The 13,730-nt window shown below is 38.0% G+C and overlaps 1 protein-coding gene across 4 annotated transcripts in view; it reads right to left on the reverse strand.

Annotated features, from left to right (window-relative positions):
• Positions 1 to 13,730, reverse strand: part of LOC115880804 (endoribonuclease Dicer) — a 135,004-nt gene that overhangs the window by 63,084 nt on the left and 58,190 nt on the right. For all 4 annotated transcript variants that reach the window (XM_030898095.1, XM_030898094.1, XM_030898092.1 and 1 more), the window contains 2 exons: positions 3,905 to 4,117; positions 2,117 to 2,653 (listed from right to left, as the gene is read on the reverse strand). In XM_030898095.1, coding sequence (XP_030753955.1) covers positions 2,117 to 2,653; positions 3,905 to 4,117 — 750 coding nt within the window. The remainder of the gene's footprint in view (positions 1 to 2,116; positions 2,654 to 3,904; positions 4,118 to 13,730) is intronic.

The raw sequence follows: 13,730 nt of genomic DNA on the forward strand, positions 1-13,730 counted from the left end.
AACGCCGGCGCCGTACATAGGGTTATTTGGTCTACAAACCTGGCCAAAAGTGATATTTTTTATTTTTTATCTTAACTGAATAGCAATCTATAAATACTAAATGTAAACACGTTTATTAGCTTTTTTAAGTCGTAAGTTGACTATCAAATAATATATTTCAGTTATAAGTGTGAATTATCTTGAGTGTATTCTGAATATTTCTAAGATTATAAAATAGTGGAATTGTTTGTAGTGCTTTTTTGGAAATTGCTTATAATAACTTTCATGATGGATACAGAGCCAGCTGGGCAAGTTCTGTTTTATGCATATTTTTATTTTGAAACGTATCCTTATTCTCTATTTCTTTATAATGTTTTATATTTAAAAAATCAGAGGCTTTTTTATAAGGTGTAAGACTATTCGGCAAAAATTCCGCATGGAAATTAGTATCCGTTCAATGCTTAAAGTCTCAAGCTTTGGAATATGTACAAAAATCTTGCCAATATTTGCCATTGCCAAAAACATTGATTTAAATAGATTCTTAAAGGAAATATTATTTACCCTATAACACCCATCCTCGCTCAAATATCGTCTATAATATACAAATTACTTTCTTGTTCTAGCATCCTCATCCAATTGCTTGGTTTTGCACAGAATGACCCTATTTGATCGGTGGAAAGGGTTTCAGAGTAGAGGAAAAAATATTGTGTAGGAAAAACAATGGGGTTCCATATTAGCACCATCCCCTTTAATAATTAATATTACTAGCAAAACAGTAAAAAAAAATCATAAAACATAACTTTGGCCAACTTTTAGTTCTTAATACCCCTCGGCGCGTGCAAAACCTCGGCGCGTGCAAAAGCAGAAATAAATAAATTTTCGTGCCGGTAAAAGCGAGAACTCCGATGAACGCTGGTTGACGGCGTCTACCTGCCTTCACTGTGAACTGGGCAATTTGACAACACGCTTTAATTTTTCAAGGTTATAAGCGCGAGATGGCGATACGGAGTTTGTACCCTAAAGCTTCAACTTATTATAACCTCACCTCAAATCTGCCTCAAACCTTTGATATTTAAGAGTTACATATATAGGTTATATAAACTACACCCTCTACATAAACTACATTAACTACATGTAAGGTAGTTTTTAAGAGTAATATGTAGTTTTTCGAAGCCTGGATGCGAGCGATATTTGAAGATGCGAGTGGTCAAGAATAGGTACCCAGAGACGGCGCTGGTTGCCGGTAAGCAGAAACCTGCCTCCACTATGTTTGTACCCTAAAACGGAAATATCGCGAAGAAAGGACCCGTTTTGGAACGCAGTATGTTGGTATTAAATTAAGTATTTTTTTGTTTCTGTCTCATTTTTTTCGATTTTAGACAAGAGCGGTTCAAATACAATGAGAAGCACGTGGCGAGACATGTTCCATCCCAGCTATTTTAGTCCCTTGTATGTAAGAGTATGTATACTGACTGTATAGACAGCTAAAAAGTTTGCATCAAACGAAAATTTATTATTTTAATTTATTTTTTATTATTGTGTTATCAAAAAATTGAATTGTTTCTCCTAACTAATTAAATTAATTAATTAAAATTTAACTAAACTAACTCTATAATGAAAAATTTTCGCATTCGTTTAAAACTTTTTAACGGACACTATACAGAATGTAAATGAATAAGCGCGAAACAATTCAGGTCAGATTACTCTTAAAAAATGTGTGAACAATGCAAAAAACGAAGTGGGGGACAAACTATTGAATATAGCCCTTAAAATGAAAAACTGAACGAACAACTTTTCTCGTCTACTTTTTTCGATATTTGGTTACCTAGCCCCACTTTTTGCATATCTGAAGAGAATTTACCGCCATGACAGTTGTTGTATGACGACTGTATAGTATTATACGACAACTGTCGATTAATATGCTGTTATATTAATTAATATGTCATAGGACACATGTCATGGCGGTAAATTGTTGCTCAAATAACTTTGTAGGAGAACGTCGAAAAAACTACAACAAAAAGCAAACAGCTCCCGAATTTTTGTCCACTTATTCATTCACATCTTATATTACAAATAATTATAAATAATATAGTCATCTCTGCAGTTTTATTATTCTATGAATAAAAATAATACTTACACCCATGTCTCTGTACCAAGGCGAAACGATTTTCTTCAAATAACTGTCAGTTGTGACGTTTAAGCTCAGTTTCTCCTCTCTGGTTAATTCGACCGACGACTCTTTAATTTGCTTATGATTTCTTAACACGTCGAAGTCTATGCGGGTCGAATTTTTCTCCACCGGAACAAGTATCATACATTCCGCGTCCCGTCCATTATCGAAGATCAGGAAGTGCCTCAGACAGTCTAGAATCTTGCTAAATACGTTGAAATTAAACGTTTTAATGTCTACGATGTCTTGTTCGGTCAGCACGACTTGGGCAACGTTGACGTCCAGCTTGGTGGTTAACGTTCCGTAGTTGACGTAAATGGGAAAGTCGGCAATTGTCGGAACTGCGTTTGGAGTGATTAGTCCATAACATAGATCGGAAGTGTAGATGTCGTAGAACGACGATTGCATCAGTTCTTCGCGTCGTTCAAATTCTGGTTGCAGATGAATTATGTGCAAGTAAACCGGTTTGTTTGGAGCCAATCCGCCTTGTAGAAAATTGGGAATCTAAAAAATACGTGCAGGATAATTTTCAGGATTTTTACAAAAATCCCTAAATTTGAAAAATATTTGGTTTTGTCCCTGGAAAGTAATAAAGAGTTCCTATATTAGAAAAGGAAGCTCCGTCATCGTCATAACAACTGCTTTGTTAGCTTTCTTTGAATTTTCTCCCGACATATTTGAGTTTTTACAAGCTTGAAATAATGTTTTGTATAAATAAAAAAATAAAATTGTTTATTCTTGTTTACTTTATAACCGGTTTTATACGCAGCGTATAAATTGGAAAACATTGTGTAGGAACTTCAATTACATGGAAGATTGTTGTTAAACTTAGCCCACGGCCACACAGAAAGCGTTTTTTTGCGTTTTTGCGTGTACAGCACTTTTGCGATTTTACCGATTGAAGGTTTCATTGCGATTTGTGTCCATTAAAAACACGCAAAAGAAGCGGCAAGTCTCCAGTTTCTATCAAGCTGTCGATTTTTACGTGTAAAAAACTATTTGTTACACACTGTTATTTTTTACGTGTAATAAACTATTTGTTACACGTAAAAAACAACTTTTTACGCGTATTAAACTATTTGTTACACCTATAAAATATTTTTTACTTGTAAAAAAACACTTTTTACGTATAAAAAATTATTTTTCTAAATCTATTACTTTTTTAACATTTCAAACTAATCTTTCTCAAACATGTCCTTCAAATCCTACAATTTAATAGAATCTTCCTAAACAGTAGATGTTCTCTATAAAAATATTTTTAGATAATACGCTAAAATGAAAAAAAAAATGCATACTATTTAATATCTATTTTTATTGTATTAGGTATTAAATATTACATCCGCCTATGACTGGGTGTCTTCTTAGAAATCGCTAAAGACACTTTTATTCAGTGTAGATTTTTTGATCATTGTAGATTACTATGAAGTATAGTGCAACGTTTATTATTTTAAATACCATTTTTACCAGTTTAATAAAGTTAAATAATGCAACTCTAAATAATGATACACATCAACTAAACAGAATTATAAAGAAAGTTAAATTAATTGTCAATTTTCTTAATAAAACATGCTTAATTAACCCTTTTGTGACTTTTTAAGAAACTTCTAAATCATCAGCATTCGTTTCACGAATGCTGATGATTTAGAAGTTTCTTAAAAAGTCACAAAAATTTCTTAAAAAGTCACTGAAAATCATCAGCATTCGTTTCACTAACTTTCGTGAACGTTGAAGAAAATATATATGTTCGTTAATTACCAATTTTTTGTGCTGTCTCTTGTTCTTATTCGTTCCAGCCATGGGTTCATTTTCCTTTGGATGATGACCAAACAAATATTTTACATCTTCTTCAATAACCTGGCTTACTTTTGGTAATAAATGATCGTCTAGTTCTCCTGCTTTGTGAAGCAGTTCGCAGGCCTTCAAAGCTGCTGCTCTTTTTGCTTGTTTTATGTTACGCATGTAAACACCCTAGAAACAAAAAAGGATGTATTGATTGTTCAGCAATCGTTCAACGTTAAGTCATAATCATTTGTCAAATATCCGTTTTAGGGTGTGTCTGAGATCAGTTCATATTGTTAAGAATAATTTAAGTACCTTACAAAATTATTAATTGAGCGAGTTCCTTATTTATCAATACCGGGTGCGTCTGAAAAGTGGCTCACCCGTATAACTTTTTTATTTTTTCAGATAAAAAATACGAGATTCGGTATGTTAGTATATATGACATAAATTAGGATTCAATGGTTATTGGTCGCTTCCTGTTTCACCGGAAATGACTACAACTTTTGATTTTTAAATAGCACCCTCAGTATTTTTTTTTACTTTATTCGATAGAAAATGACATTCTGAATAGAATGACATATCATATGCCAACTTTTGAAACTCTCGCTTAATACAAAATCGTATTTTAAAATTCAATCTAGAGTGCCATGGCTATGTTAAAAACACTAATTCTTAATCAAGGAGCCTTGGAAAAATCTATTCGATCGTCTAATGTTTTTTGTGTCTTGTCCTGGCCAGTTAGAAAATGCTCAAATCGTATTTTTAATCATATCTCAATTCTTTCAAATGGAACGAGGGTGGCTCATTGGCATATTTGAAAAAAGCATTATTTTACGAATAATTTGATACCACACACTTAGTATTTTGAGTCAAATTTTCGTTACGAACCGCAAGTTATAATTTCAAATAAACCAGTGTTGATATAATTGTTTTTTAAAATACGATTTTTTATTAAGCGAAAATGTCAAAAGTTGACATATGATATGACATTCTATTCAGAATGTTATTTTCTATCGAATAATGTAAAAAAATACCGAGGGTGCATTTAAAAATCAAAAGTTGTAGTCATTTCAGGTGAATCAGGAAGTGACCAAAAACAATTGAATACGTCAATCAATCCTAATTTATGTCATATACTAACATACCAGATCTGTTTTTTTATCTGAAAAATGAAAAAAGTTATAGGGGGAGTCACTTTTGAGACGCACCCGGTATAGTAGGTATGTAAAAACCCTAGAGACCCTATTCATTTTAATTGTGTTTCAATTCGTAATTTTAAGCGCATATGCCAATTCTTCCCTGCTAAATCGTACATACTTAAAAATAATCTTATCAAAAAATTAGGGATATTCTGTACAATATGTTCTTTGGATCTTTCACGTTGAGGATGCCCAAAATAATGTATTATTGATGTACAGGGTGTCCCACTAAGAATAGCTCTCGGCTGTATCTCGGAAAGTATTAGTCGTAGAGCTTGCGGAAAAAAATATGTATAACTAAAGAGAACATGAGAAATTGCTGGAAATTATTTTCAAGTTTGTAGAGCGGCCGCTAGAGGGCGCAACTGTTATTAAAAATAAGAAAAAGGAGTTTTTACACAATTTTGTCTAGATAACGGATACTATAAATAATAGATTCATAATCTTCAGTAAATTTTGCATATTTTTTGTTAGAACAATTTTCCCCTATCTGCTAAAATAAAGTGGTGGGGGAAGGTTAGATCTGTTTTTATTTAAACATTAATAACTCCGGACTGGATGAATGGAATCTAACAAACGGGGGTTCGTTTAAAAGAGCGTTTCTTACTCTATATTATAGCGTATAAACAATAATAATAAGCTGTTGAATGTAGACGCTAGGGAGCGCTGTCTTACAATTTAACAAACATTGCGCGTTTTTTCAAAAAAATTAAATGCGATAGTATATATAAGTTTAGCTGATAGTAAAGAGTAATAAAAGTTTAAAAAGTCAGCGAAAACCGCATCTTGATATCCTCTTTCAAACCATTAGCAAAATTATAATAAATACGAAAAAACAAGCCCTAATTACCTTATTTTTTTAACACGGTTACAGTAGCCCTCTTGATTATGACCATTCTAATAAAAAATAAGATAGAAACGATTAGTTTATTCTAAAATCGACAATATACCAGAATACGATAATACCAGATGTATTACTATCTATTAATTAAGATATCAATGACAGTGAATAAGAAACGACGCCTCAGTGAAGCCATGGTAGGCTTTGGGAAAAAGATGCTTTTGACGTAATAGTATAAACGTCAAAGAGTTATTAAATCAATATTTTGATAGTCTTAGCAGCATTTTTTCTCTTTTGAAGAAAGGCATTTTTAGAAAAGCAATCAAAAGATAAAAAACGCTGCTGAGACTATCAAATTGTTGATATAATAATATTTTGAGTTTTAACTATGTTTTATATAAAACCAACTTTTTTCCAAAGCCTACCATGAATTCACTGAGGCGTCGTTTCTTAGTCACTCTCATTGATATCTTAATTATTAGATATTGTTACGTTTTTCGTCGGTTCCGTGTGGATAGAAAGTCACAATTTATTTAAACACTATTTATTTAACACTAATTAACAAAAACAATAACGATAAAAGACTTATAGAACTATTTACAAACGATTTATAACTAAGAATTTATTTTGAATTTTAGCCGCCGGCTTTTATTACAGCTAAATGTTACTAGAATAGTCCATAGATCGTTAGGTGCATAGAGAAGGTTTCGAATGTTCTCGTATGTACTACTCCATTTCAGTGGGACTCGATTCTTCTCGAATCTTCGAATGAATCATTACGGTGTCTATTCTTTAATGCGATGTTAAGGTCATCCGAGGGCGGACCATATAGTTAGGTTAGGTCGAGTCCACACCGGTCCGCAACACTGCCCCCTTCTTAGGTACATGCTCGTCCCGAGATGTATACGGTGAATGAAGGTATTTGCAAAGCTGGCCCCTGGTACATTGCGAAGTCTGGTAGAAATAGCAGTCTACAGTTTTCTCTCCCGATCTCAGCTTTGGGTTGTAGCAGCAAACGAGGATCTCGATTCCCGTAAATCTGAACAAGACTTCAATCATGTTCCGGATTGTACGCCAACTCAAACCATCGAGTCCACACGCCAGCTTCGGAATGGCTAATCGTGCAATGTTGTTGTTTAGCAGGGCTTCTCTCAGTTCAATCAGGGTCTTCCATAGATTGAGATAAGTCGGCTTACTCGGGGACCATTCCTTGGTGACCAGGTAGAAGATGTGCCTTGCTTGACCATGTGCATTGTCGGTTAGCCTCAAGACGCTTCCAACCTCTGGATCCTGTCGGCGTAGTTCTCCGACACGCCCAAACTTCTCATTGAACGTCGCAGCGATTCCTCTGGACATCCGCAAATCTCGAGCCACACAATGAGCGAGCGAATAATCAGGAGGCACGGAAAAGAGGTCTCGTTGATCTTCTTTGGTTACACCATAGCGAGCCTTCTCACTGCTGTTGTATCGGGCCATGAAATCGTCAAAGGACATCTCCGAATCAGGGGGATCAAAGCTGCAGGTTCTCACGGTCCCAGCACGATCTTCTATTTCGCCTTGGTAGGGGCTCAAACGGTTGAAATGGACTACCCTCGGTTTTCCTTTTGGCAATTTTCTGATACGGTATACGACGTCATTAATTCTATCCATGACTTCGTATGGCCCTTCCCACGAGGATTGTAGCTTCGGAGATAACCCACGACGTCTCTGCGGGTTATATAGCCACACCAACTTCCCTGGTTGGTATCCTCCATGCTCAGCTTGAATGTCGTAGTGTTCCTTCATTCGGTCACTAGCACTTTGAATATTTAGGCGGACTCTCTGATGAATGTCGTCCATCCTTTGACGTAGTGTGTGGACATAATCTTCTCCGGCGACTTCTTCTCCCGGTCGGCAACCAAATTTCAGATCACAGGGTAGGCGCACTTCCCGTCCCATAACGATGCTGGCTGGAGTTTGCCCTGTAGATTCTTGGACGGATGAACGGTAGGCCAACAGGAACAGGTGAAGAAATTTGTCCCAGTCTCTTTGGTGGTCAGAGACTACTTTGGCCAGATAACGGTTGATAGTTCTGTTCATGCGTTCAACCATCCCATCGGATTGTGGATGTAGAGCAGTCGTCCTGGTCTTGCGGATGTTCAGGACTTCACAGACGCCTTGGAACAGATTGGACTCAAAGTTTCTTCCCTGATCTGAATGAAGCTCCATGGGAACACCAAACCTGCAGATCCATTCTTTAACAAGGGCATCAGCAATCGTGGACGCTTCTTGATTTGGCAACGCGTAGGCCTCGACCCATTTGCTGAAGTAATCCATTACTACCACAATGTATTTGTTGCCATCGTTCGTCTCCGGGAAAGGACCAGCCACGTCGATCGCTATTCGTTCGAAGGGACTGCCAACATTGTACTGGCGCATAGGGGCTTTACCACGCTTTTGTAGCCCATTGATGGCTGCGCAAATGTCACATTTCTTACACCAGGCCCTTACATCTTCTTTGCAGTTCACCCAGTAGAACCGTTCACGCAGAAAAAAAGAACCGTTTAACTACTGCTAGTAATTCTCGTCTGGTTACACAGTAGTTCCTTTCCGATTTTGACAAGGTCTTACTAAAATAACCAATGACTTTTTCTTGACCATCCTGGATCTGAGACCGAACAGCGCCTAACGCAACATTGCTAGCGTCGGTATCCAATATAAAGTTTCCGTTGCCAAGAGGGTTCAGGGACTTCGTCTGTGAGTATGGGCGCACTAGTCAGGGCCTTCTTCAATTTTCGGAATGCCTCGTCAGAATCTGAGTCCCAAGAGAAACGCCTCTCGCCTTCGGTAAGTCTGGTCAATGGTTTTGCGATGGTGGCGAAACCCTGTACATAGCGGCCATAGTATGTGCATAGTCCCAAAAAGCTTCGTAGTTCATGTTTATCTTTAGGTATTGGCCACTCTTCCACTGTCTTGGTCTTCTGTGGATCTACCGCAACTCCTTGGGAGGAGACTACATGGCCCAAGTAGTGTACCTTTTCTTGACACAGATGACATTTCTTGGGGCTAAGTTTCAAACCAGAACTCTCTAGTCGCTTGAAAACTTCTTCCAAATTCTTCAGATGATCGTCAAAGGATTTCCCAACCACTATGATGTCATCCAGGTACACTAAACAGGTAGTCCAGGATAGTCCCTTTAACACAGACTCCATTAGTCTCTCAAAGGTAGCTGGCGCGTTGCACAATCCAAAAGGCATGACGGTAAATTGCCACAGTCCGGAGCCCACCGAGAACGCTGTCTTCTCTCTATCTTTCGGCGCCATGTCGACTTGCCAATATCCACTTTTCAGATCTAACGTAGAGAATATCGTTAACCCCGCCAGCGTGTCTAGAGTATCGTCTATCCTCGGCAGGGGATAACTATCCTTCTTGGTAACATTATTGAGCTGCCGATAATCAACACAGAATCTGGTGGTACCGTCTTTCTTCTTTACTAGTACTACCGGCGATGTCCACGGGCTGTTAGATGGTTCGATGACATCTTCTTCTTTCATTTCTCGAAGGATTTTATCAGCTTCTTCACGTTTGGCGAGCGGAAGTCTTCTCGGATTTTGTTTGATTGGTCGCGCATCTCCTGTGTCAATTTTATGTTGTACTAAATTGGTACGACCTCTCTGTCCTGCTTTTCCTTTATCAAACACATCTTGATACTTGATTATCAGGTTTCTCAATTTTCTACTATTTTCGGGAGATAATCCCTTAACGTTTACTAACTCCGGAATTTTTGAAGTCGAAACTTTGGAGGCTTCCACGCTTCGAACGACTGAGGAGACCGAACAACAGTACCCTAAAAGGGTTCCCTTCTTCAAGGATACAGAATAATAATTCGTGTTCATTACTCTCACCGGTACAGTTTTCTTCGCTCGTAGCAGGGCTTTTCCAACAGCGATCCCTCGTCCTATTTCGCTGTCATGGTTCCTTGGCTCCAACAGAATAATACTCCCATTATTCATTTTATCTTCCAGGCAACCATCCAAAAATATCTCACAGCGCTCAGGGATCGAAACATCTTCTGCTACCACCACGCGAAGCGTCTCCTCACATTTTCGATGTAGAACCACTTCTTCTTCATTTATTTTCAAAATTCCCTGTTTGAAGTTTAGTTCAAAACCTCTAGTGGCCATGATGTCCATTCCGAGAATAAGTTCATCTTCGATATCTGCTACTACCACTGGATGTTCAAAACTGGTGCTCCCAATAACAAAATTAAGGTTTACTTCTCCATGGACAGCAGCAGAGCCCCCCGTAGCAGTACGTAGTCGCCATTGTGTTGTTTTAACCTTCTTCGATGTTTTAAGAATGTCCGGTCTGATAATAGTTTTCGTCGCTCCTGTATCCAACAGCATAGTCCGGAACTCTCCATCAACAAAACCATCCACAAACATGCTGTTGAATTTGTGTTGTAGCGAGGCGACTCGAGCAGTTTTCGTTGGGGCATGTTGGGTACAGGTCGACGTGTGCCCCTTCATTTCGACCCTTAGTAGTTTTCCGACCTCGACGAAGCCGGTTCTTCGTTCTTCTCCTTACAACGGCTTCGCACGTGTCCTACCTGTCCGCAGTTCCAGCAATGAATCAGTCCCTTCTTGCCCATGTACTGGTCCATTACTTTCCGAACAATCCCTTCCACGGATTCGTCGGAACATTCGTCGATGGCCCGTACTCTTCCTAAAGACCGAGAACTTTGTTTCGCGGCCTCAAATTCTAGGGCACGTGCTAAAGCATCCACCAAGTGCGTTGGGTGGGCTAGGAGAAGTGCTTGTCTTGTCTCGTTGTCACGTAAGCCGTCGGAGAATGCCTGTACTGCCAACCGCTCCATAACATTCTCGGGCGTAGCAGGGTACGCAAGGCGAACGGCGAACGAGGCGGGCTACGTCGGCTTCAAACTCCTGCAGAGACTCATTTGACTTTTGAATGCGATTTTTTAGCTGGGAATGATAGACATGTTCCAAATGAGCTTGGCCGTACGTCATTTCTAAATGTCGTACCAATTGCTGATAATCTCCCTGTTCCGAAGGTGACAGTGTCTGCAGGATATCCGTCGCATCTCCTCGCAGTGCGACAGTCAAAGCGGTAGCCTTTTCAGCGATTGTCCATCCGTTCGCTCTCGCAGCCGCCTCAAACTGGCAAAAATAATTGGCCCAAGCGGTTTTTCCGTCAAACTGTGGAGGTTTCATAACTGATTTTGAGGCATACCTATTTTCGACTAGTTTCGGTCCCTCCGATGTTTCTTGACATATTGGTGAATTCGATTTCGCTATTTCTTCTTTTAAAATTTCGATTTTTCTGGTAACATCGTCCTCAATCTGTGCTATTTTGTCTTGTGTATCTATTATCTTTTCTTCTAATTCCCTGGAGTTTTCTGTTATCTTGTTGTATAAACTTTGTTCTAAATTCAATATTTTATTATTGAAGCTGGCCTGTATGTCTTTAGAATCTTCTGCGATCTTATCTTCTAAAATATTCATTTTATCATTTAAAGTTTCTTGCAAATCCTGGGAATTTTCCATAATTTTATCACTGATTTTATTATTCAAATTGTCTTCTAATTTTTGTAAGGACGAGTCAAGGTCACCTTCCAGCTCGAAGTAAAATGTGTCAGGATCCTCACCTTCCTCCACCAAAACGTCTCTCAGTCTAGCTTGCAAAATGCTTTTTTTCCATCTGTCTCGCACTCTCCCTCTTCCAATATGCATTTCAGTTCGGACACTTTCAAGTCTTTCAACAATTTTTTCAGAGCCATGGTCAGTCTTTTATTCTGCTAGTCTATCACACACGCCACACTTGACACCAATTGTTACGTTTTTCGTCGGTTCCGTGTTGATAGAAAGTCACAATTTAGTTAAACACTAATTAACAAAAACAATAACGATAAAAGACTTATAGAACTATTTACAAACGATTTATAACTAAGAATTTATTTTGAATTTTAGCGCGTCAACTGCACTTGTATATTTATAACTGCCCTCTCTAGGCCACAGCCGCCAGATTTTATACCTACAGTTAAAGTTTACTAGAATAGTCCATAGATCGTTAGGTGCATAGAGAAGGTTTCGAATGTTCTCGTATGTACTACTCCATTCCAGTGGGACTCGATCCTTCTCGAATCTTCGAATGAATCATTACGGTGTCTATGCGATGTTAAGGTCATCTGAGGGCGGGCCATATTGTTAGGTTAGGTCGAGTCCACACCGGTCCGCAACAATATTCTGGTACATTATCGATTTTTTGAATGAAATAATCTTTTCTATCTTATTTTTTATTATTAGAATGGTCATAATCAAGAGGGCTAGGGATGCTGTCTTAGAAAGATAAGGTAGTTAAGGGGTTATTTTTTCGTATTTATTATAATTTTGCTAATAACTTTGGTTTGAAAAAAGATATCAAGATGCGGTTTTCACTGAATTTTTAAACTTTTATTACTCTTTAGTATCAGCTAAAATTACATATACTGCCGCATTTAACTTTTTCGAAAAAACGCGTAATGTTTGTTAAATTGTAAGACAGCGCCCCCTAGCGTCTACGTTCAAGAGCTTATTTTTACTGTTTATATGGTATAATATAGAGTAAGAAACGCTCTTTTAAACGAGCCCCCACTTATTGGATTCCGATCAACCAGTCCGGAGTTATTAATATTTAAATATAAACAGATCTAACCTTCCCCCACCACTTTATTTTGGCAGATAGGGGAAAATGGTTCTAACAAAAAATATGCAAATTTACTGAAGATTATGAATCTATTATTTATAGTACCCGTTATCTAAGCAAAATTGTGTAAAACTCCTTTTTCTTATTTTTCATAGCAGTTGCACCCTCTAGCGACCGCTCTACAAACTTGAAAATAATTTCCAGCAATTTTTCATGCTCTCTTTAGTCATAAATATTTTTTTCCGCGAGCTCTACGACTAATACTTTCCGAGATACAGCCGAGAGCTATTCTTAGTGGGACACCCGGTACTTATAAGAAATTTAATAATGTAAAACTGCTTTAATGCACTTTTGCGAGAATATCCATTTTAGCGAATATTTTTTATTTTTTTTTGTAAGCGAATTTTTTTTGTACACGTTACTGTGACTATTGAGTTGTGACTTCCCCCTTGGTATCTATCTATCTATCGTATGGCTAAACATCACAACAAAACATGGAATTACAATCACTGTAGAAGTACAATAATAATAGTCTGACAAGGGTCTAAAATGTACAAACGAATATACATATAACAAGTATTACAAACAAACATCTAAATTACGGATGTATTCGACTGCACTGTCTGTAGCTTCCAGGAAATCATCAAAGGGACCGGAATAGGATCTTAACGGGCATGCTTCTACTATGTGCCGGATAGTTTGTCTGCCGGTGTTGCAGTCGCATTCTGGGGAAGCTGACTTTCCCCATTTAAACATAGAATCGGCACACCTCCCATGATTTGTCCTTATCCGGTTTAACGCAGACCATGTTTTACGTGGCATGTCAAAGCCTGGTGGGTTCTGAGTTATAGCCGGCATATTCCCGGCGTGGTCTGGTAACTCTGATTCCCATTCCCTAATCCATGACTCCGTTAATTTAAAACCGTCCCGGTGTAAGCTGCTTGCGGTTGTTAATGTTGGACGTCTTGAACGAAGTCTGTTCCTATCCAGGTCATGGACATCCAAATGTATTGGCAGTTGCGGCATGTTAGTAATTTTAGTGTATTCTCTAAAAAGTGCATACTGCCTACGTATA

Source organism: Sitophilus oryzae, unplaced genomic scaffold (genome assembly GCF_002938485.1).
Source record: "Sitophilus oryzae breed Bouriz unplaced genomic scaffold, Soryzae_2.0 scaffold_165_pilon_pilon, whole genome shotgun sequence".
In the NCBI taxonomy this organism is placed as follows: domain Eukaryota; kingdom Metazoa; phylum Arthropoda; class Insecta; order Coleoptera; family Curculionidae; genus Sitophilus; species Sitophilus oryzae.